Raw genomic sequence first — 26,061 nt, 5'->3', positions numbered from 1 at the left:
TCTAAGGTTAGAGCTTCCACTCTCAACAAAATTTTTCTTGTTGAATTCTCCTTGTATTCACTATATCGGTTTTCTTTGACTTCAATAGAAATGACAATAATTAATGCTGAAAATTAGACCAAAAGAGATATCTGAATATTTCGAGTATTTTATCGTTTGAATGGAAAAAAAATATCCAACAAAAATATGTTATTGAAATTGTGAAAGAAGCCAATATGACATAGTGCTAGCGGTATAAAACTCCAACTGAACTAGAACAGAAATTGAACTTTGATGAAAGAATTGATGTAATTTTGGGCTAAGTGGATTGCATTGGTAGAATTTTGGTATACTATTTTGTACCATACTACAACACATACCGCCCATTTCAACATTCTGTATGAGCGGGATCCACTTCACATGATACACTATGAACATAGTACTACATCAGTATTCAGTGTCAACCAATATTTTGAGGAGAGGGACATGCTATTGACAAAACTGAAGGGGCATCTATTGAGAGCTTAACAGATCATGAAGAGGAAAGCGGATGGACGTAGGAGATAGATACAATTTTAACATGGGGACATGATTTACTGGAAGTTGAGGTCATACCGACAGAAGACATTGGCCAAATAGAGGAGCAAGAAACTTTTTCCGCAATATTTTGGACCCTATGAAGGTGAAGACACACATCGAGATAGTAGCTAACCATTTGATGTTACCACCATTATCAACACTACATCCAGTCTTTTCATGTTTTGTAACTAAGGCGTGCTATCGGTGATCATACACTCTCTTCACTGCCTACGACGCTGACAGAGGACACTAAGGTGATTTTGGAACCTGTAGAGATCGAAGGAGTGCGCCGAGTAGTGGCTAGACAAAATGAGGTATTGATTAAGTGGAAAAATCTGCTAGATTATGAAGCAACGCGGGAGTCTTACGAAGTGATCTAAAAACGATTTTCATCGTTTCACCTTGAGGACAAGGTGCTTCTTTGGGAGGGAAGTGTTGATACGCCTGCTCTTGCAAACAGGAGAGCCGCGGGATAACCGATTTCCCAGACGAGCCGCCATTCCAAGGAAGACTTGTCTTGATTAACCATACCCAACTGGACTATCCGACGCAACCAATAGAGACGGAAACCCTAAGCGTTGTTGAGAACCATTTAAGCATTTGGGTGGGGCCCACACAACCGCTAATCCCGTACAAGTGGAGGAGAATTAAGGGGGGGTTTGATAGGAAAGTTTGGATGGATTTTGGAGAGTATTTATTAGGGCTAATTATATAGGGTTTGCTTTATGCTTTAATTTGCTGCAGTTTTCCTTTCTTTTTGTGTTTCTAGCGGCGTCTGGGGTTTGTGGAAAGACGATCTACCTCTCAAATTGTAGATCTTCCCTTGTATCTCGTTTGTTTGCTTTAATATTAATCAAAGTAGCACTATCGTGGATATTGCCACATATCTACTGCAATTTGCTCGCTGATTTTGACTCCGGTTCGTATCACATATGTGCTTGAATTAAAATGAAATCAAACAATCATATTTATCTAATCCATGTTTACATGACTAGGCTTGAGCTCAATAAATTGACTGATCTGATTTTGGCATTTTCTCTTCCAATATAGCAAAGCTTAGTTGATCATATTTTCGGTTATTCCCTTTGAATAGTCTAATAATGATTTGTGGCTCTTCTTAATCTTCCAATGTTACGCTAGGTATCCTGTGAAAGGCTTTTCTAAGTCAATTATTAATCAACAGTGGCTACGTTTATGTTTTTAACTTTCTTCATCGTTCAGTTGCCTTTTGCTGTTCTTTTTAAAATTATTAAAATATTTAGGGGCATTTACATACGTACCACCCTATTCCTATGATTACATATCTAACACCTAAACTTTACTTTTACATTTATAATACCACCATTTTTAATTTTTAAAAAAGTGAAATACTTTTTCATCTATAGATTAGGTGGCATGTTTGTAAAAACTGAAGTTTAGGTGTTAGATAAGTAAATTTATTGGAATTAAGTGGTATGTATGTAAATCTTCCAAATATTTGATACCTATGTTGTTAATTGTTTGTTGTAAGTGAGATATATATATTTTTTCCATTTATCTTATTTCGAAAAGTTGTCAATTGAGTTTTTAGATTATATGGTTTCTTTGATGCAGTTGGCTGGCTCGGTATCTGCCATATTTAATTGTCAAGGTCCTTTGGATGCTCCTTTGTTTGTCGGAAGTGGAATTGTATCTAGAAAAGCTTCTTATTTGGTGTCTACTCCGCACCCATCCTCTGCATTGGAAGCCATGACTAAAAATAAAGAGGCCGGTGCAGTGGCTGCAGTTGACCATATTCCATTTTCACACATATCGGCTAATTTTACTTTCAACCTTGATAACAGTGTATGCTCATGGATTTTAAATATGGAAAATTTACCATTGCCACACAATTCTTATGTATTATATATCTAATGCCCAAAAAATAATATTTACACTTATAATATATTAGTGTCATAAAGCAACACATGAAAATGTTTATTTCATTTTTGAAAAGATAATGATGGTGATACTTTTGTTGTGATATGCATGTAAATATGTATGTTTAAGTGTTAGATATGTAAATACATAAGAATTATGTGGTATGTATGTAAATGCCCCTTTAAATATTTGCATTAAACAACACTGTTTATTCTGAAGCTTTTATGGAAATAATGTTACCGCACTAGGTTGTTGATTTTTATGGTATAAAGGCTACTCTTCTTGATGGTGGAGAAATTCGTGGTGCTGGTATTGCTTGGATTTGCCCCGAGGTTGATGCTTAATGACATTATTTTGACTATAAAACTTTTAAATGTCATTTTACTTCTGTATACCTTACTAATGCTGCTTAATTTTTTTTTTTCGTTTTTTTTAATCACATTTCATATACGTGAAAAACAGTGTTTATACCTGTTGTTCTCCGTTGCTATTTGATTAAATGTTCTGATATCTTCTCTTCGGCAGGGAGCTTCTTGTTATGCAAAATGAATGGCTTTCTTTTGTGATGTAAACCAGTCTTAACAACCACTCTAAATTATATTGCCCTTGCGTCATGCAAATACAAATAATTGCAATTACAATTGTTGATCAGTCATGCATGAAAAATGTGTGGAAGGGAAATCACCTAAGAATTTTTCTTCACTTGAGATCATACATCTCTATCCGCTCTCCTGGAAGTCCACTATTTAACTGAAGTAAGTTTGTGTATCTCGCCTATGTTGTTAAATACTCCTAAAGTAATCAATGGTCTACTCAACCTGATTCGACGTGAAGGTAGCTGAACCTCCCCGAACGGTGGTTGCTTTGGTGGTAAAGTATTGATTGTGATATCTTGAAATACTTTGTCGTGTTTGGAGCTGGTGTCTCAGTCCTATCATCCTCTGTCATCACCAAAACTAATCCCATCGATGCTGTTCTGTTGGCAAGGACACCTGTGATCTCGGGCTTCGTCGAAGGGAGATGGACGATGTGCTTCCCCTTCTTGGTGTAGGAGTAGATGTTTTTGAATCTGTCGTATTGAGTTTTATCATTAATTGTCACGGTTTCCCCAACAACAGGTGGCAGACATCTATGAGTATCATGTCACTCCACACCTGATTCTACAACCGGATCCCGATCTAAAACTCCTCTAGGCATCTCCAATCAATGCTGACCATGTTCTCCTTCTTTAGCCATGTTAGAGAATGTGGTTGGGAGTGCCTTTAAGTTTTGAGGCCCAACTTCTCTACCATCTACGTAGATGCCACATTCTTACTGCTCGCTCCATCGATAATGAGACTGCATGCCTTCTTGTCACGGTGCTACTGATTTAGAATATATCTTGACGAAGTCACTGGGAATCCCTCGTGTACTCGGTTTGTAGGATCCGTCAAACCACAAACACCTCTCCATCTCGTGGAAGAAGATACACCTTTACCTTGTTCCTTAGCTGTCTCCTCGTTGCTAATCTCCTCCACGATGCCCTACTCGACAAAAGATACGACTTGGCTCATCGAACAACTGGAGGAGATGCGCCCAAATTCATGGCTTCTAAAGCATAATTGGGGTTGGAATTATAGTAGGTGTGCTTCTTTTCTCGAGGTTCTTCTCATTTGGAGTGGTTCTGTCCTTGTTTGAACAAATTTTATCAACTCCCTGAGGTGTACTCCTATTGGAATCTCTAATTGTGGATGACTGCTTGATTGGTGGTGGTTGTCTGCTCTGTTTTTGCTGCCTTTCCACTTCAACGCTAAGGTCTGGACATCTTTAAGTAACCAATAGGGCGGTAGTTGTACCACACTGCCAATAACAAACTTCAAACCTCCCAGATTATGGGCTATCATATGCTCCTCTGGTTTGATCAACTCGCACTTCATCTGCAATTGGTGAAACTGAGCCGTGAGCTCTTCCACCGGTAGATCTCACTGTTGTAGGTGATGGAGCCTTAGAAACATATCCTGATGGTAGTGGGGTGACAGATATTTCCTTTGCATTTCCTTTCTCATATTCTCCCACTTATTGATCTTGTCACGGTTTTCTCTCTTTCTCTGCCTCTATAGGTTTACCCGCCACAAGGAGGCACTTTTCTTCAACTTGATGGCCGTTAATTTTACCTGTTTATCCTCTGACACGTCTTTGTACTCGAAATTTTGCTCAACCGATTGAGAAAGTCGTTTGGATCCATTCCTCCATCGAACTCTGGTAAATCCACTTTTATTCTGAAGCCCCCGTGTCTTCCATGTGGGCCGTCTTTTCTCGGCCTCCTGGAATACTAGATTTCAAAGCATTGTGGCATTTCTTATTCATCACTGAAATCTGCCATATTGAAAAGGGTTGAAGTTCTCTTCCCTTTTGCCTCTTCAACTTTCCCTATCACCATCAAGGGTATGCCCCACTTGAGTTTTATCCTCAATGTCTGCAACCTTCCATTGAAGTTGACGGATCTCTCGCTGTACTTCTGCTTGAGTAGGTTCGGGCTTGTATCTCCTTAGTGACATGACCAGAGTTTAGAGTTGAGAGGTGAAAGAGAATGCAAAAAATTGATTTTAAGTTGTTGATTTTGAAAATTAGTAGGAGGAAATTTGGGTTATGGTTTGGGGATATTAAAGAAATTTTTGGTGGAAGGGTAAGGTTGATGCTATGAAACCCTATTATAGAAATAGTATTAAGCTAGCTCTGATACAAAATGATATCAGAATTAATTCAAACCATAATAGATTTGAAATTATTATTGCTTAAATTTTAAAGATTACAATAAATACTCATCAAAACAGGAAATAAATGATGAACAAATACAAACAATACCGTAGGGTGATGACGAGGGTGGCAGCTGGCGGTTGGGCTGCAGGGGGAAGGGCTGGTTGGGGCTTGCGGTAGTAAAGGGCTGTGTTGGAGGGAGTTACGATAGCTATGGGATGGACTAGATGATGCTACGATACAGTGAGGGATGGTTGAATAGTAACTTGTAGTCTGCTAGTTGCAGCGAACATGAGGGAGTGGGCTGGCGGTAGTTCTATGGGAAGGGGGAACAAGAAGGATTAGGTGTAGGTAAGGCACAACAGCTAGGAGTGGACCTGGGCGTGGCTATTAGGAGCAGAGGAAGTACTGGTAAGGTAGCAGCGACAGCGAGGAGGTGTTGGCAGCTGGAAACAGAGAAGGGGAGTTGGGGAAGATATATGTCTCTCAGGATCGAGTTACAGCCGGAGCACCCCTCAAAACTTTTGGAGAAGATAATCACCTTGGACAAGTTACAATCGGAGAACCTCCTCAGTTTAGTATACAACTCTATAAGTGAAAACAACCGCCGACGACAAGCTGAAAATAATTTTGAAATTAGAAAGAAAAAAACTAAACCCTAAGACAACAAACACATATATGTATAATAGATATGATACCAGAGGAAACCCAAATCACAATAGAAATAGAATTATTATTGCTGAATTTCAGGAATTACAAACGACAACATTGTAATAAAAAAGCACGATCCAAACATAGAGCTAGGGCGTGGATCGGGGTGCTGGTGTTGCGGTTGTATGTGGGGTGGAGGGTGATGGCAGCACAGCAGGAAGGTTTAGGAGAGGAAGGTTTAGGAGGGGTTGTACAGGTTCAGACTGCAGTGGGGAAGAAATGGGAGAGGGCTGTGGTTGGGCTATATGCGGTTGGATTGGAGTGGGTGAAGGAAAGAATGAAGGGCTGCTGTTGGGCTGTTGGAGTTGCGCTGTAGTGGGGAAGGAATTGGGGAATGGGCTGCTGTTGGGCTGTTGGAGTTGGGCTGTAGCAGGGAAGGAAATGGGGAAGGGCTGCTGTGGGGAGGTTGGCTATGGGGAGGAAGACAGGACCACGGGAAGGTGCGGTGGGACAGCTGTGAGGGGAGTGACAACTATGGGACAGCTGGCTATGGGGAGGTGGGGATGTTGCGGGTTGGACAGGAGGGAGAGCGGGCTGGAGGCGGTAGCTGGGAGTGAGAGACGGCCAGCTAGGATTCCGGCGAGACATAAACCTGCAGATGGAACCTGTAGGTATTTCGTCTCGAAATTGCTGCCAGATGTGCTGAGGGGATCCCGAGCTGGTTGGACGGGATGCAGGGCAAGAAGCAAGCAGGGGGAGGGTGGAAGCGGGCAATGGAAGGATACAATCACCACCGGAGGGAGAGTGATACAGTCGGAGCACCACCCCAACCGTCGGATACAACCCTCGTGGGGAAAACAAGACACCGACGGCCGTCCTCATAAACAAAAATCAGATAATAACATAGGTTGAAAATCTAGATTGCAAGCACATTTATAAATAGAAGATATATAGGCGGGATACGAAAATAGAAAGGGGGTGAAATTTCCCGCCTAATGAAAAGAGGAAGGAGGGGGCCGATTTAGCCCCCTCTCTCCACTAAACCGGTTTGGGCCAAACCGGTTTAGGTTTTGGAGGAAAATCCTCGTGTCAAGATATATAGGCAGGAAAACATAAAAGGAAGGGGGAATAATTCTTGCCCAATGAGAGAGGGAGGAGGGGGCCGGTCCAGCCTCCTGCTGGATCAAGAGCCTTCTCTTGCTGAATCCAATGGCCAATTCAGTTTGGCCAGACCTCCCCTAAGTCCCCCGCGTCAGTTGTGCAATGCTTTTTTTTGTTTCGCCTTTTCCCATAATTGTTTGGTCCGATATGGGGAAGAATTTTCATCAGGATTTGGTGAGGAAACAAATCGCAAGTGAGTGTGCACTATGGCTTAGGAGATTAAAGGAGAGGTTGGTCCTCCAATATTATGTATTTGGTCCTGATGTGGTTTACTGATCATTAAAATCATAAACCCTATAAATTTTCTTAGCTACAAATAATTTTATTTTTTCTGATAGAATTGTACAATGTAGAACAATATGAAAGCATGATGCTAGACTGCAACTTCTTTGGAATAACTTGGTTACCAATCTGGAAGACTAATGAGTTTTCTGGCATAAATTTTCTTTTTAAATTATGGCGATCTTTCATTAATATGAAAAATTTTCTTATTGTGATTGCTTGTATATGTAACTTAACTTTTATTGCTTGAAATATTTTGAGGATGCATATAATCATCTGTGTTTCCTTGCATCACTTGAATTTCTAAGTACGTTGGTTTCTTTAGAAGCTGTCTTAGCATTATTAATGCAATCTTTTAGCAAAACATGTTCTTCATTGAGACAACATAATCATATGTATTTTTATTCCTAATGGAAGGAATTTTTGCAGGTTATCCTATTAATACTTAACATACATGATATAGTTAGGATTGAAAACTTTAATAGAAATACTTTTTTAATGAAGTTCTATCTTTGTCGCTGTAACTTTTCACAACTTATTCCCTTTAGTTCCTTCTAGGGGGAGTTGGATGATACTGCAATGGATTTCAACTTTTCTGGAAAATTTTTGTTTGACAAAGTATTACAGCGATATTTGGCGCAAGATGTTCGATTATTGTCTTTCAAAATTGGGGAGGTCAACGGGGAGACCAAGTTGTCTGGGTCCATTTTGAAACCGTGAGTTTTTGAATTTTGTTGGAACTGGTTTGATATAGAACTGCAATAGTTTTCAGCCAAAACTGTAATTTTTTAGTAAATTATGAATCTTTTCAGGAAATTTGATATAAAGTGGGTTGCACCTGAAGCTGAAGATTCATTCGCTGATGCATGCGGAGAAATTTTAATTTCTCATGAGTTTATCACTGTCATCTCATCGGCTGTTTCCTTTGACTTAAATGCTAAAATTCAAACTCGTTATCTTGATAAAGAAAATTTTGACCTTCGGCGAACTATGGCCGCTCTTATTATGGAGGCAATAGATCTGGATTTACGCATGCGTGGATTTGAGTTAGTTAGTTTTATTTCAACTCCTTTTGATGCACCGAGACCGCTTCATTTCAGAGCTACTGGAAAGCTCAAATTTCAAGGAAAAGTCGTGAGGCCATCCCTTCCATTGGTTGACAGCGACAAACCGAGGCTTTTTGGAGAGATTTCCCTGTCTGGAATCAAGATTAACCAACTTATGTTGGCACCTCAGTTGGCTGGCTCTCTCTCTGTATCACATGATGCTATAAAGGTTTAAATATTATGTAATTTTTTTTTTCTATTTTTATTGACCGAATAACATGAGTTATTCAAATGGTATATTGGCAGATTTGTTATATTTTAGACTTTCTGTGAGGCTCTCTACTGTGGTGAAGCTGAGGGTTTCTTCCGCCAATGATTATGCGTGTGAAGGATCTCTTTAAGTAAAGAAATTGGGATATTTTTTGATATATTTCATATTTTTTAAAGAGTGGGATAGAAAGGTTTCTTACTTTTTATTTCTTTATTTATTTTAAACCAATATTGGGAATGCTAATTACAAGGAAATGTAAGTTTTAACTTATCAAGCTAATGAATTTTGGAGGAATGGATGTGATTGTAAAGTTTAACATTTAGTAGATTCCTAGATTTCTGTCCCTTATTCTAGCCCACCTTTGAGTTTCTTTTGAAAGGCCGGTAAATCTTGTTTGAAATTTTGCATCAGCTTGTTGCTTTCCTGTTTGAAGATGTAGATTGACCTTTTTAGGACGTCCATGCTCCTCTGGATAGTATTACAACACTTTTCATCATCAAGCTTAAAAAAGATTAAATTTTCTCTGTTAATTAAAAAATTTGATGTTTACAAGTTAAATATGAATTAGTTGAGCCTTGAAACTCTTATCCTCGGTAATTACGAGTGAATGAAAAGCTCTTTCTTCTTTATGCAGGTAAATTATAAGGAAGTTTCCTAGTTTTTGAATATACGCTCTGGGAAATCATTTTGTTTTGTTGTTGTACTTCTGAAACACGCTATTTATGCATTTAATCCTTTTCCTTGACTGATGGTTAATGGTTACAGTTGGATGCAATGGGTAGAGCCGATGAGAATTTGTCAGTGGAGGTCATTGGACCATTAAGTCAGCGAACTAATGACACCTCATATAGCAATAAATCATTATCTATTTCCCTTCAAAAAGGACAACTAAAAGCTAATATTTGTTACCAACCTCAACATTCTGCTAATTTGGAGGTGCCTCAATGTTTCTTTTCTCGCTTCTTAGTGAAATTCATGTCTGATTCATTATTCTTTTAAATTTTAGTTATAGTTGGTACATTGTTGTATTTAATCGTATAATATTATTTAAAATGTCTTTTGGATAGATAAAAAACTTACCGCTTGATGAATTGGAGCTTGCATCTCTTCGCGGATCTATCCAGAGGGTGAGATTTTTACTCCCAGTATTGTCTGATTTTCACTTATGTAAATATGTCAAATTTTTATCACTATGCTTTAATATTGAAATTTGAATTCAGGAACAATGTAATATGATTTACTAACTATTATATCTATAGTGCCAAATTTCCTCCTGATTAGATCTTCTCATCATATGGATGTATATCTTTTTAAAATGCAAATTTTTGGATAATCCATTTTGTGTTCTATAAGAACATTTCAGATATCTTGTATTGATTGGCTTTGAGAGACTTGTAATTCTAGATATCAACATTATTAGTGCCTTTTGGTAGGGAGAGGGGAGGGCTTTGACATCTCATAACAATAGGAAAATAAAGGAAAGAGGCAGGGTTAAAGAGGAGGAGAGGATGAAGAGGTTTTTAAATTACTTACGAAAGGGTGATTTTTTGCCGCTTCAAGAAGGTGTTGCTGATTTTAGTTTCATCAAAAGAAGCTTTTAACCATATCATGAGAAGTTCTAATATGGAATCTTGCAAGAAAGAACGGAAGCGAGTAATAGTAGATGTAAAATTTTTCTATTTATGGTCTACCTTCATCGTTGCAACAGGTGACTGTATTCTCTCTTAGGCATTGAGATAGATTATTTTTTACTTTTATCTTTAATTTGATATAATTGTAATGTCCGCATTTACCTTTTCTGAAACTCAATGGATTATTTGATCTCTATATTGTTGTAGACGTTGGTAGATTTTTCCTATCATACAAATTTGTGTGCTATTGGTGTGAGCTCCGAAAATTTGAAATACACCGGACTCTCTTTGAAAGTTTAATGTGTTAAGTTTCGGGTAAATATTTTGAAAGACAAATGAGATAGTAGATAACACTACTCAGAGATATCACACTCATTTTGCGAGGACATTAAGATATGTGGTTCGAGGTTTTCTGTAGATACAATCCCCTATGATTAATTATCGATCTCAATAATGAGAGAGCAGTTTCAATTAAAGTTAGTCATTAGGCACTAAATATTAAAACTTAACGTATAATAACATTAAGTTTAAGATTTGAAATTATGAAATTATTACCTTATTTTAAAAGCGGATGGTGGAGAAAACGATGATGTACCCGATCAAGTTTCTTGGTTTCGTCATCCTAGTTGTCATAGTCTTGGGTATACTTAGTTGGCGGAGGTAGTCGACCTAACTTGACAAAAGGAACCTTGTCAGCTGATGCGGCCTTAACTTAAGTCCAAGTGCACTTGCACTTTGGGGCTTTACGTGAGTGTACGTATCTCACTCTTATAACATAGGACTTTTGAGTCCAGATTATCCAACCCACTGGGAAGGAGGTGTTTAAGTCTAGGAAAAGTTATAGTCTACTAAATTCCCTCTTAGATTGGAATTAAATTAGTTTGAAGTTGTGCTAACTAGTCCTACTGAATTACAAACTACTCTTAAAGGTTTACTCCTACTGAAATTCTACTTAATATATTTGGATTGGTGACAATCAAGTTGTAAAGCTACTTTCGCTTGTAATGATTTAAGTGGAGTGAAGGAATTGAAAAATTGTAAATTGAAAATGAGGCTAGTGACAATTAGGAGCAACTCTCTTCTTTACTCTCTTGAGCGCATAAAGAAGTTTGGTTAAACTTGTTTATTCCTTAAACCTCAGTTTGAACCTAACAAAGATTATTTTCCTAAAATTTGTATTTTCCTATAGTGTATTCGCTCCATATCCTATAGTTCAATATGACTAACCTAGTTGTTCTTCTATAGCTCTCCCGAATCATTATGAGTCACAACACATTTTAACTAATCATTTGCCCAGAATGAAAAGTAAATGAAGAATTGAAGGTTATTCATCATATTAACAATTTTAAAAATAATTTTAAAAACATTCCTTCAATCCTACACTACCTACTTAATCACCACAAGGGAAAAGTAAAAAATTCTACTCAGAAAGCATTGAGAAAACACTACAAAACATCTTTGAAAACAATCAAATCCATTATAAAATTGTGTTTACAGAAATATCAATACAAGAGTACACAACACTTAGCTTTTCCACTCCTTATAAAACTTTGAGAATGTTCCTCCAAGGATTTCCTTCTCCCTTGCTGCTAATTTGAACACTCTCCTTACAATTCAACTCAAATTCCTCACCAATCACTCAAGAAATCCTATCCTATATTCTCCTATAACAAACCCTACTTCCCCTTCACTAAAAGACTGACCAAAGACCACCTCTTCTTCACTAAAGAGCTCCTTTATCGGGGTGAATAACCCCCCACATCATGTAGAGAAACTGCTGAAAACTGCCCAGGCAGTTTCTAGCGCTTAGGCACGACGGGGCTGGCGCCTAAGCGCAGGGCTCTCTGTCCGCCAGTTTTGGTAGGGGCGCCTGGGCGCTAAAAAATTTGGCGCCAAGACACTGGGGTAGTGGCGCCTCAGCGCCCACTAAGCACCAGCCTCTCAGGTTCCCAGCTTGGGACTGGCGCCTAGGCCTCCAAGCAGTCTCGCGCCAAGGTGCTGGTCTCCTATGTCCTCCATACCTCCAATTCACCTCCACTCTGCTCCATTTATTCTCCACTTTGCTCCACTTCTAATACCTGTTGTAGCTGCAAGAAAAATATAAAAATACATTTCTTTAAAGTGTAATTTCATCCATAAATATATTCAAAACATAAAGGAAGTTAAACATGCTTTTCTACACATCATCAACAACCATGGGTTGCATTGTCCAAAGAAACCTTATAGGCTTGGAGTGAATATTTGCAGATTTTAGCTTACAGAAGGCTTTGTGCACTATCAAATATACCTTATGATTCATCAATTAAAAAGACAAAATGCTATTAGGGAACATACGGGTTATGACCGTGATTGTAATATAATTGTTACATTTGGAGGCAAACCAACTAGTCATAGGGCTCTGGTCATAACTTCTTTTTGTGGTGCCATTTGATTGCCGAACACCAGGCTACGTCATTATTGACAGGAGATTGTTTTGAGTATGAATTTAGTAGTAAACTTAATATGATTTTCGCTCTTTGTGAGCTTGAGTCAACATTAAATTTGTCCACCTCGACAAACGATTTCGGAGTGAATAGATTTTGTTTTAAGCATTAGATTTATTTCTTTTAAATATTTTACATTTTACAATGTTAATTTTAATTTTATAAATGAACCCCTCATGTTAAAATGTGCAGTAAATTTGCAAATCATCGGGGTATTTATTACTCAAAACATCATTAGGAGCATTAGTCTTGTAGATTCCTGTACTCACGAAGAAGAGGATTGTACTGGCTCGATGGGGGTTCAATCTTGTCAACTCTAGGCTCTATAGGGAAGATGATTGGATCGACCAAAATATGGGACTTACGACCTCACCTTATAGGCAAGGCGGCCTGTTGCCCGTATAACATTCTCGGACGTTCAAGTTTAATTATATAGGACACTGTCAAAGCACATGCTGGTGATTGAATTTGTTGATTTAAGCTGATTTTTAGAAAATTTGCTAGCCTTTTAAGAAGAATTATGGAACAACTTAAACTTATATTTAAACCACGCAATATTCTTTGACACATAAGTTTGAAAACTTAGAATTAGCACATGTGAGACTTCTATGTTTATTAATTTGGACTGACTTTTAGGAGATTTTATTATTATTAGCACGGGTGTGTTTTCGGTAAAATTTGTGTGAATATTTTTACTTTAAGTTTTTAGTTTCCCATTATGTCCGTTCGTGTAATTGGGGTTGCAGATCCGGTGGGAAATGTGCAAAATTTTCCTAAAGCCTCATAGTGAAACATCTTTTATTCGCTTGTGTGGTTGGGTTGCAGATCTATTGGCGATCATGCAATTGTGTAGTTGGGTTGCAAATCAGGTGGCGTAATATGTATAAAGCTTCAAATATTGCCTTCTGTCCGCTTCTAGAAGTGTTACTGGTCCGGTGGCATTATATGTGAGCGACATTCAAACAAAGTTTTGACAGCCTCTCGGTATGATCAATCCTTAAGAGGCTACCTTGGGAGGCTGATTCCAATTACTACACCTAACAAGATGTACGTAGTTGGTGTCGTTAGACACCACTATCAAAATTTAAATTTACTCCCCACACCTAACAAGATTTACGCAGGCCTTCAATGCATGCAAAAAGAATACACCAAGATTTTTCCGTTGAATTGGAACAACTCGAACGAGTACTTAATTTGCATTTTTATTGTCTATTCTTACCAATTTGTTCGGTCGTCATTAGTCTGAATTTTGGCAGCCTCCCGAAATCATCCTTACTTGGGGGCTACCTTGGGGGTTAGGTCTGACTACCACATCTAACAAGATGTGCATGGCTGGTGTTGTAGGACATCACAACCAAAATTTAAATTTTCCACGCAACGATAAAATTTCCTCGATGGGTTGTAATAACCTGAAAAGTACTTTTAGCAGGATTTCCCTGCCACATTGGAACAAAGGACACAAATACTTAAAAGCATAATTTTTACCGCCAGATTGAAACAACCCGAACGAGTACTTAATTGTACTGTTTTGAAAACCTGACTAGGCCAGCTGGTCGGATCGGTCCAATCGGGAAGCGGGCCTTGTACCGGTACTGAAGCAAGTACAAGCTAGATTTGCAGTGAACCGGTGTTGAACCGCACAAAATGCCGGTCCATCCTAAAAACTGTTCTCGGCTTAAAACAACTGGCCAGTTTCTCGTCAGCGATCGCTTCGCTGTTCGTCGACGATGCGGCGAAGCGATCTCTTCGCTATCTATCAGCGGCTTGAAATGGTTTGTTCTGGTTCTTCTGAATTTTCTTTCGCCATGTGAGAACGCTTTTCGAGGTCATTTATGAGATCTGTACAAAGGGGATGTATGAGAGCAATTTGTACAAGGTCTCATCATGGTTCCAATGGAGAAGAAAGACATTGGAGACCAAGCCAAAGAGGGTAAAACACGGAGTTTTGAGGAAGAAGATTATTACACTGCAGACAAAGAGTTCCTCAACATCCACTTGCCAGATTTAGCGATGGGATGGAGTGCATCACTGCTGCTAATTATATGGTGCGATCTCATGCCAGCTTGGTAGATGGGTTCTTTCAACATTAAATCTTTTTTTTTATAAATTTTTTTAAAATTATTATGACCTCATTCTTATATTTCATATTTTAAGTTTAAAAAATTAATTGTTATTAATTTTTAAATATATGCTAAAATTATTGTGATTTTAGTAACTTATATATTGAGATTTATTTTTTATTTTATAATTAAAATTTTTAAACTTACATTAGCTATAACACATTTAAATAAATTTATAATTTATTATGTCATTCGGTTGAACCCCCTGTTCAACCTCAGTTTAACCTTTGAATATTGAACCTCTCTAATTGTCAGTTCAATATCTGATCCGATTTTCAGAATATTGCTTAATTGTACCCAATGTATACCTTATATGCGAGGCAAGTTGAGTCCAGCGGATCTGTATTAGATTTGAGACGTCATACACATTCATTTCCCTTGTCTATTTTCTGTTTTGCTGCTATGTAACTGTATGCATACATTTTCTCATTTACTTTAAGCAAGGTTTAGCTTACAACTCTTCCAACTAAACAGCAATAACAGCAGACTTTAATCCCCCAAAAAATCCCAAAACTATTTCTACTCTGTTTTACTTTGAATCCCAAAACAGCAAACAACAACAATGAATCCTATTTAATCTTAACTTCCACAAGTATTACTCTCTTAAGCAAAGCAGTTGCAAAAAAAAAAAAAAAAAGCATCGATCCCTACAGAACCTTAAATACCATTTCTCCATCCTTTTACTTAATCTCACAAATTGCCGGATCAATTATCAGTTGGGAATAGATTTTCTAGGTGCAGGTTGGAATTGTTTGGGTGAATATGTGGAGAATATATGTAGGTGATCTTCCTGGATAACTTAGGTAGGAAGGAGTGTTGTTGGGCCTCTAGGGTAATAGCAGGAAATAGGAGCAGCGGAGCATTTTTGAGGTGGCCTCTCGGTGTAGAGGGCAAGGCAAAATGGGGATAAGCAGCGAGATAGATGACACAAAAAAATCTGGAGTCATAATTGTGATTTTAATACCATCAGACATTTAGGTGATGGAAGATTTTCTTCTTTTGGATTTAGGATGCACTGACGTGATATTGGGTATGGAATATTTGTAATTCTTAGAAGAAGACGAAGTTGAATTGGAAACCGTGGAATTTCAAGAGGGAGACAAGATGGCGGTGCTTTGTGGTGACCCTAGTTTGTGCAAGATAATGATGGAAACTAGAATTAAATTTGTATTAATTGAGAGGGAAACATGCAAGGCTAATACTAAAAAAAAGGATAGGCTAACGTAAAAAATCTTAAGTTTTTCAATAGATTTATGTAAAATATACTAAAAGGTGCTTGTGAAGGAAGCTGATAGTAAGCGAAGTTCCTTATTTGTTCAGATGACATTGGGGATAATAGGAAGAAAGCTTCCACCCCGTCCTACAACTACTTAATTTATAGTTATGAAGACATTAATACAATGGGAGTCACTATTGCAATGATATAATTTGTATGGATAAAATTGGTAAACAAAATGTTATGCCACAATCATAGTGTTGGTATTAATGCTATAAAGGTTCAATTTTTTCATGCATAATGAGGAATACTTCATCCCAGTCAATGAAATTATGTCTTTTCCATATGCAAGATGTTTAATGCGTTCATGGAATACAGCTTGAGAGTAGAACAATATCAAGGGTTTGTTTTTCTCTTCATGACTTGAATATTGGCTAAATCACATAATACCCTATATAATCTCCCAAACTAAAAAAAGTATGCCCTTTTGATTTTTCTCACTCTTCTCTTTGTTTGCACAAGTTATTAGTTACTTCCCTTTCAATTCCATGGACACGGCCCTCTTCGGGTAAAGAGGTTTTTATTATAATCTCACATGTGTTATTACAACTATTCCAGTCAAAATTTCCAGGCATATTTAGGATATTGGTGCCAACTTCCTTTTGGAAGTTATAGTCACCATTTCCTAGATAATGTGGCTCTTATTGTAGACCTTGTGGTTAGGACCTTATTTACTTCTTATTCACGCACGAGTGGGTTGGAGAAAAAAATGGAGCAATTGAAAATTCTAGTGTTATAGTAGTCAAGGAAAAACTTAATCATTCTTGAGTATAATAAATCAACAAAATTTTTTAAACACAAAATTAATGTTTGTAAAACAAGAATATAGCTACGTATATGAAGGAACAAAGAGAAAAAACAAAATACAGGTGTGTTCACTCATCCTTTATCTAGTATTTGAACCCCAACGAAATAGCAATAGATTTGCTTAGAAATTGAATTTATTTTGATTAATTTGTCATATCCGAATTCCGTCTCTTTTGCTTTGATTTAATATCTCAACAGAAGAGCAGCACCTAGTTATACAAATGATTTGAGAAAGATGTTGATTAATTTAAGAAAGAGAACATATAGATTTTTTTTTAATTTTCAGAATCCTACTCAATGGATTTGCTGTAATCTTTTAAGAAGAGCACCTGTGGTTGTATACATGATAAATGAAATCAGGCATCAACAGCAAAAATGAATAATATTATTTCAATAAGCATGGTGTATGTGAAAGCTCTTTAATATATAATGGAAGATCCTTAAGATTGGTTTTTAAGACTCATCAATGTACTTATCGACCAAAAATTTGTGAAATTCTCTTGATCCCAAATCATCGGTATTTAAAATTTTGGGTCTTTGTTTTTTTAAATGTAGGGTCATTCATAATATTTATGTAATTGATTATTTAAGCAATAAGAAACTCATTACTACTTTATAAGTTCATTATATAACTTTGTAGATTTTCATCAATGATTGTGTTAAATCACTATAAATCATTTGTTCTAAGCAACTCTAAATTGTGGGATGACATTTGAGTGATGTATATGAAGTTTTGGATTTTATTTTATTTTATTTTATTGATATAAATCTATTCGAGATAAGTTTGTTAGTTCTATTAGTGAACATAATCTATTACAGACTCGTGAACTTGATATAGAGAGCAGAATATTGCGGCACATATAAGTCAAAATTAAACTTGGGCCTCTACACCGATATTCGAGGTGCATGTTGCCTGCTAGTGCTTGTCGGTGGTGTTGGATATATTTTGTTACATGCTACTGTGAAGTATCATATGTGGTTAGCATGTGAAGTATCATATGTGGTTAACATTTATATGGTGATATTGTTCTAGGATTTCCATAAGGTGTTCAAGGATCAGATCTAGTATCGAGATGTTATGGAATGATAAACGGAATTAATATGTGAAGTGGGTGGAGATTGGAACAGTAAAACTATGGTAATTTTGGAGGAATTTTTTTAGAAAAAAACTCTCAAAATTTTCATTCAAGTAATACAAATAAAAAACAAATATATATATAGCTCAAAATAACTCTCATACCATTGGAGGGCAATTTAAATCATCTTGATAAGAGGGAAAGAAGTAAAAATGCAATAATAGACAATTAAGAGAGAATAATTTCTCTTTCTCAAATGTAGCAGTTGAACCACAATTTTTTAAGCCGTGGGTGATACTGGAATTAACTCAAACCATAATAGAAAGAAATATTATTACTGATATTTTAAAAAAAAGTCATAATGATAACTCCTCAAAGTAAGAATAAAATAATACAAAACACATAAACGACCCTTAAGAGAGAGCTGCAGGTCTGGACGGGAGTAGAGGGCGGTGCGATGGTGCAAATGGTGTAGTGGTGCTGGAGGGAACATAAGGCATGACGATCAGCTTGAGGCAGGTGCAACAGGGCTGGAGGGAGCAGGATATTTTGGTGGTGTGCTGGAAGTAGGTGTGGCAATGCAGAAGGGATTAGGGAAGCCATGATGACCTGCTGAAATGGCTGCATACAGGTGGCTGTTGGGCTGGATGGAGTTGGAGGTGTCGACGGTCTGTCTAGCAGGTGCAGGAGGTAGGGAGATCTGTAGGAAGGGAGATGGAGGAAGGGCGACTTGTTGGAAGATGCTGGAGGAAGCTGACTGCGAGCAGCAGGGTTGCAGTGGACTGGGTGACAGCAGGAAAAGATGGAACAAACATAGATAATCACCACCTCGGACGAGTTACAACCCGAGTATCTTCTCTCCATCAGTTACAATCCTCGGAAGGGAGACAGTTCGGAGGTAGAGATCTGGAATTAGCAAAAAATTAAAAAATTGCATTCTAAGCAAGCACACAACATGCGTATAAAACATAGTACATAAAATAGGAAAGGATAAAAAGGAAAAGAATAGAATAAGAAGGAATTTCCCCTATTGAAGGAATCAAATTGGAAAAGATTGAAGGAATCAAATTGGAAAAGAGGGGGTGGGGTGACAGTGGGAGCGGTAAATTCTGCCTAAAGGAGCGGAGGGGATAGCCGGTCCAGCCTTCTGCTGGATCAAAACTCTCTCTGCTGACCCGCTAACCGGTTCAGCCAGGTCCTATGCCCCGCTTCAGTGTGTGGGCCCATATGGCACATGGTTACGTGTATATTAACACTCCTTAAGTTGGGCTGCATACATCATAAATCCCAACTTGCCACGTAGATTACTGAAGTGCTGCTGAGGAAGAGTTTTGGTAAGAATGTCAACAATCTGATACCAAGTTGGAATATAACTTATCTGCATAGTCCTTCTATTAACATTCTTAGGGATGAAGTGCTTGTCAATCTCTATTAATTTGGTTCTATCATGGTGTACCAAATTATTTGAAATATTGTTGGCTGATCGGCTGTCACTGATTATCTTAATAATGTTTTTTGTTTTCTATGTGTAGTTCTACCATTAATTTCTTTTGCCACATTCCTTAATAAATTCCTAAGGTCTAGGCACGATACTAAGATTCTGCACTACTTCTCGCCATAACAAATTACTTTGTTGCTTTTCCAAATAACTAGGTTATTCCATACAAATGAATAGTGACTTGTGGTAGTTCTTCTGTCAGTTAGTTCTCCTGCCCAACTAGCATCAGTGTAGATCTCAATGTTATGATTTTTTAGTTTTTTTGAATAACAGTCTACATCTTAGAGTCATCTTTAGGTACCTTAAAATTCGAAAAATTGCTTCTAAATGATATTCATTTAGACCGTTCATATGTTGGCTCACTACACCCACATAAAAGACAATGTCAGGCCTTATATGTGATAAATAAATAAATTTTCCCACAATTCTTTGATTCCTCCATTTTTAATTGAATTGTTATCCTCTTCTTTTGATTCTCGTGGATTGGAATCTATTGGAGTATTTGTTGGTTTGCACCCCAACATTCCTGTCTCTTTTATTAAGTCAATAATAAATTTTCTCTGAGATGTAACGATGTCTTCTTTGGAGGTCCCAAATTATTCTGAAGTGGAAGTCCTAGTGAGTAAATAAAGTTCGTGATACATATTAGAACTGTCAATCACATCCCTATAGTCATTCACTTAAATTCACACAAATTAGAATAGAATTTAGTAACATTGTTTATGTCATGAGTAAATTTATTGATAGAAGATAGATTACAATTTATTTTAGGAACATAAAACATAGATTGAACAATAAGATCCTTTGTGAGTTTTACACTTATTTTTCGTTCCATAGATGAGATGGATCCATCTGTGGTTCTAGCTGTAGCATGTTGTTTGCAAAAATGAAAGGATTCGAAAACAGTGATAGCATTTGTCATGTGATCAGATTCTCAAGTGTCCAATATCCAAGTCTGATTCTTCTTGTTGAGGGCAGAAAGAGCAGACAGAAGAAGGCTCATAATTTTATCCCAGAAGACTTTGAAGAGCTTCATGTTTTTCTTTGATGAATGGACTATATTCATGAGACTTGTCTTCCTTTGATGCCGTGTTTGATTGATTTTCCCCATAGCTTTTGAGTTTGTTGGGCTTCAAATCTGTAGGCTTTCCATAAATTTTCTAACACGTCTCCTTTTTATGACCAAGCTTCTTGTAAGGTTCACGCTACGGTCTATTTCTCTTTGTTTTGCTGTTTTGAGATGATTTGTGGTCGTATAAAGCTAACTTGTCAATATTTGATGTAGTGGGATTATGGGCCATCATGAGTTTCTTCTCTCTTCCCTTCGTATTTCAATAAAGGCTTCACAAATTGAAAGAAGAGGTTTGATTCCCATGATTCTTTCTCCGACTTTATCTAATTCCTTGTTGAGTCTTAGAGAAAAATCGATGGCCTGCTGTTCAATAATGGTTTTGTAAAGAGCAGAATATTGCAAGAACTTCCACTTGTATGTTTCATACATAACTTGGAGCCAATATTTGGAGAGAGTTTAAAGTATTGAGTGGCATTTAACTTACCCTGCCGCAGGTCATGTAATCAGGTTTTAAGGTCAAACAACTCAGAGATGTAGTCAACAATTAAATATGTTTCCCTTACAGCTTCCCATATTTTATTTGCCATTCTGTACAAGAGAAAATTCTCCAATTTTCGTGATGATTTGACAAGTCATGGCATGACCATTTGATATTCAATATTCCACGTCTTATGTTTAATATCGTTAATTTCTTATGTAGGATTTTCCTCGGTGAGATGATCATCTTTCTTTTACCACAAATGTGCATGAGCACAAATTGAGATTGTTTGAGAAAATTGTATGTTGTCTATGATTGGTGATGCAAGGAATCAATTCAGATGTTGTAGAACCAAACATCTCAGGTTCATGTTTTGGCATAACTATTGAAGGCTAACTTTCATGTCGTATTTGGTCATCATGAGGATTTCCATTAGAGAGAATTTTTCTGTCGTCGACATAGAATTTTCATTTTCATTGGAGAAAGAATATTGAGCGCCAAGGAATTTCGGATTTTCATCAAAGAGAAAGTTCACAGGATTCTCGATTCGCAGACAAGTGCGCAAGTTTTCATCACAAGTTTAGCTTGCAGGCTGGGATGAGAGCGCTGCACTGCTGCCTGGACCGAGATGTTCTCTGCTTGAGGAGATTCCGCTTGTCTGCGAGGACAAGACAAAGAAGATTCCGCTTGTCTGCGAGGACAAGGCGGAGAAGCTTTCATTTGCTCAATGGATTGTTGTCTTGGAGGAAAAACAATAAAGATGGATGCGGCTTGCACATTGGACAGTCATGTAAGGATGTCGGAAGGTTAGACTAACCATTCTATTCAAGATACATACTACTTCAAGCAGAATAGGCTACAATACTCCAAATAGGAGAAACAAAAAAATTTCTCCAAATAAGATATATCAAAGCAAAAAATGTCCAAACCAAGTTTTTGAAGAGTATGCTTAAACTAAAATATAAATTAAATCCTAATTCTATATATATAAAACTTAGATATAGGGCCCGCAGGCTCCATGCTTAAAAGATCCCACTACGGGATCCGACGGCAGAAATTCTGCTAGGTCCTTAGAATCCGGCCCTCCTTGGCGTGAAATAGCACCCATAGTATTTGGAATTTGCAGGCCACATTGTTTTCATGAAGCAATATGATTTGTAGGAGTAGAACATTTTACTAGAATTCAAATTGTAAGATTTCAGTCTATCAAATTGTAAAATTTTTTGCATTGAAGTCATTCATACTGTTATCCATGAATCTCTTACAGCGAGGGAGTTTGCCTATAGAAGTTAATAACATATAATCAAAGTATGAATTATCGAAGTTTTTTTTTCTGCCTTTATGGTTTATCAGCTTATAAGATTATTGAGTTGTGATTAAGCTATCCTACTAAAAGTTGTTCTCCTAACTCAAAATTTTAATGATTCTCCTCATTTTAATGTTGCTTTCCATATTTTATAGCCAGTTTTCTCTAACTCATAATGATAAATTCTTGCTGACTTTTCTTCTCTTTGATTGCTTTGCGGGTAGGCTGAGATCCAGCTTAATTTTCAGAAAAGGAGAGGTCATGGAATATTATCAGTGCTTCGTCCAAAATTTAGTGGTATGCTTGGAGAAGCTCTTGACGTCGCTGCCCGATGGAGCGGAGATGTTGTCAGTAGCTTTTTTCTTTTGATTGGAAATTTGTTGTTATATTTTGCTTTTAGTCATATAAGCACATGCTTCTCACTTTTATTTCAACCGGAGAAGATGCAAATATTGTTTGTGATGAAAATTTTGGTCTTACTGATCTTTAAAGTTTTTCACAATGGCAATTTTGATGTCTCATTACTGTGTTTAAGTGCAATTGAAACATTAAGAAACTCAATAATTCTTGGGATAATTACATACAAGCCACCCAAAACATTGATATTTACAAACTAACCACCAGGTGATTTTTTTGAACTACTGAATCAATGTATTTATGCGTGCCACGATCGAACTATAGAGAATTTGATAACAATGAAAAATATGGGTTGGAGTTTTACCATGAATTCTGATATTTGATCAAGAATTTGAAAAAAAATGGATGAAAGAGGGTAGTTGATTTGTAAATAGCAAATTTCGGGTGGTCTTTATGCAGTTGTCCAAAATTATTTTATGATTTCTTCTGAAGTTATTAGCCTTATGGTTTGCTTGTTTTCAAGTATGCTTAAAATATGTAAGGAATTATCACTCGTTTTAGCAAATGTTTTGACACCAGAGTTAACCGAAACAACAATGGATGACAAAAACTTATTGTTGAAATTCAAATAGGGAAGTTAAACCACACAACTAAAAGACGAAAAGTATAACAACACGACACAAAATTATGAGAATTGCGACAAATAACAACACCAACACAAATTAGGGTGGATCACAGGTGATGGTGGTGGTTGTTGGGGGTATGGTGGGAGCTCGGAGCAAGGGGGCGGATATGACAACATAACAACATTCCTTTGCTGCTTTAGGTGGCAACAAGGTGGATGAGGCAGGGAGGTTGTGCAAGAGGGCTGAGGCAGAGATTAGGTGGCAGGGACATGGCCTTGGATGGTTGGAATAGCAACTGATGAGAAGGGAAGGGGATTTTTTGTGGCTGGAACAATGATTGCAACAAATAGGAGCGCTGGAACCGTGGGGCAGCGGAAAGGGAGGCTGGAACAGTGATGGCGGTGAGGACGGAGGTGACAAGGAGGTGCGGGGACCGCAGGAGGCATCAAGGCTGCAGAGGAATAAGAATGTCAAGAATAGTCACTACCTCAGAGCAAGATATAGCCGGAAGACCACTCGTCTTCTGATACAGCCCTTGAAGGGATTCCAGGGAACGTCAACAGTTTCATTGGCTGAAAACTCACAAAAAACTTACTTAAAACACGAAAATAACATACTTATAGACTTGGGGAAAATAGGAGCAGACTCCACTCCAAATAGGAGGGAAATATACATAAAAGAAGTGATTATCGACCCTCCTTGACTGGTCCAAGCTGCAATCTCCCGCTGTACCGTAGTAGGGATTGTGAACGATTCCATGTGAGATGGCTCTTTACTGTATTGTAGCTAGAATATGGACACTATAGCATAACAAGTTGAAGGGATTGTTGCGGGCAATTCCCGCATCAGTCTTCTGGGGTTGGGCAGCTTCGTTCTCATATGTCGAAACTTCTTCCTCATACTAGTCAGGTTGGCCTTGTTGAAGGTGGTAGAGCTACTGTAACTTTTCGGTAAGTCACTCCTGCAGACATTGTTATTCAAAAATACATAGAATAAGTATTCATCCATTTTTGACACTATTTGAGCTAGAGTTGCATATCGACGTATATTCTTATGAGCAAAATTTCGAGCAAGTAAATTTACAATTTGTTTCTTCCCGTCAAACTTGGCTGGATGTATCTGATAAACAAGTCTTTCAGGAGGAATCAACTCTGGAACGACATTTATGATAAGTCGGGCCATACCACTAAGGAGGGGCTTCTTCTTCTTCTTTGAAAGGATCTGAATCCTCCTGTAGGATGTTCTTTTCCCCAAAAATTCGAAGGAGATTTTCAACACTGCGGTTCCTCCATTCTGTCTGATCAGTTGTCGGTGGGTACACTGCTGAATTGATTTTAATACCTAAATGACTTATAGTTTTTCAGAAGTGGCACAATAGATCTCATCTCTGACAAGTTGGACCTTCCTAATTAAAGAAAACTCAGGAGGTAGGTCATTTATCTGAAAGTTGTGAATTCTCTCATGTGAAATTTACCGTGTGTGGTATATGCGCTTCAAACTCATAGCCCCTTCCCTTTGAATATCTAATGTTAATCGTGTTGATGCTTTTCTCAACTCTTACCAAAAGTAGTTTGAGCCAATAAAATCTCATACTTTGCCTAAATGCCCATTATCTTGGAGTCACTACTTTTTAGAACTACTATTAACTCAAGTAGAATCTCTGTCTTGGATTCAATTGGAATCGATGACATCTCTTTCTTATTACTGACAACTGTCACTCATCTCTTGTGTCATCACTTTCTTTAGTATATACTCTGTTATCGTCTATTTCTTCAACTGCTCGCTGCTCAGTGAAATAGATTGTACCCTTGTTTGAGCAATCTGGTGCACTGTGCTCAAAATCATGACACTTGACATACTTTCTAGTTGAGACATATTTGGGAATTCTTGTTCGCTCTACCTGTTCTCTACTTTGAATTAGTTTCTTCTCAGATAGGGTCGGCTTGAATGTTACCCTGGGTGTACTCTGATTGTAAGTTTTTTAGGTTGAATTCTGCCTGTAAGATGTGGTGGTCATCCTGCAATATTGTGTCTCCAGTTTTGATGCTATGCTTTGAACATTTGATCTGTAATGAACTAGCAGGTACTAATGCTGCATCTCCCGTTTCATCTTAGACCAAGTGGTGATCTTGTCTTTTTTTCACTGTAGTGTAAGTGCTTCAAAATTTTTCGTCAAAATAAGGCACTCTTTTTTAACTTGTTGGTGGTCAGTTTCACCATTTTGTCTGGAGGGACTTTTTGGTACCCAAAGAAAAGTTCCACAGTCTGAAGACACTCGATGAACTTGTTTGGATCCAAATGACCGTCAAAACATTGAAATTCCAGCGTTACTTCAAAATTCTGGCTTCTCAAATATTTCAGTTCAAATCTTTGTGGTAGAGGTTCTTCATTCCTGGAATCCGCATAGTGGAAGAGGTTTACTCTATTCATTTGATCTAGCAAGTCATCATTTTGACTATTAGTGACTTGTTCGGATTGTCTCCTCTTGAAGGTGGCAAGCTTTTATTGTAGTTGGAAGATTTCAAGCCGCACATACTCCATAGATGGTTCCTGGACATCCCTTTGTGGATTTCTCATAAACGACATCATGCCATTTTCTCTCTTTTAGTTCTTTGACAATTACTTCTTTGGTGGCGTGATTAGGGTTTGGGGTGTAGGTTGGGGTGGAAGTTGGTGTAATGATGGTTTGAGTGGAAAAGAAGGTGAAATTTTTTCTTTTTTTTTGGG

At 37.5% G+C, this 26,061-nt stretch overlaps 1 protein-coding gene across 2 annotated transcripts in view; it reads left to right on the top strand.

The window, feature by feature from the left end:
- LOC110023769 overlaps nucleotides 1-26,061 on the top strand; it is a 108,396-nt gene that overhangs the window by 41,842 nt on the left and 40,493 nt on the right. The window contains exons 9-15 of one of the 2 annotated variants that reach the window (XM_020723337.1): nucleotides 2,152-2,382; nucleotides 2,706-2,789; nucleotides 7,846-8,003; nucleotides 8,100-8,562; nucleotides 9,370-9,540; nucleotides 9,672-9,731; nucleotides 22,576-22,698. In XM_020723337.1, the coding sequence (XP_020578996.1) occupies nucleotides 2,152-2,382; nucleotides 2,706-2,789; nucleotides 7,846-8,003; nucleotides 8,100-8,562; nucleotides 9,370-9,540; nucleotides 9,672-9,731; nucleotides 22,576-22,698 (1,290 nt within the window). The remainder of the gene's footprint in view (nucleotides 1-2,151; nucleotides 2,383-2,705; nucleotides 2,790-7,845; nucleotides 8,004-8,099; nucleotides 8,563-9,369; nucleotides 9,541-9,671; nucleotides 9,732-22,575; nucleotides 22,699-26,061) is intronic. The other variant, XM_020723338.1, reaches the window with a different exon arrangement.

The sequence above is a fragment of the Phalaenopsis equestris genome, unplaced genomic scaffold (assembly GCF_001263595.1).
Source record: "Phalaenopsis equestris unplaced genomic scaffold, ASM126359v1 Scaffold000229, whole genome shotgun sequence".
Taxonomy (NCBI): domain Eukaryota; kingdom Viridiplantae; phylum Streptophyta; class Magnoliopsida; order Asparagales; family Orchidaceae; genus Phalaenopsis; species Phalaenopsis equestris.
Note: the sequence above shows the minus strand (reverse complement) of the source record. Positions and strands in the feature narration are given on the sequence as shown.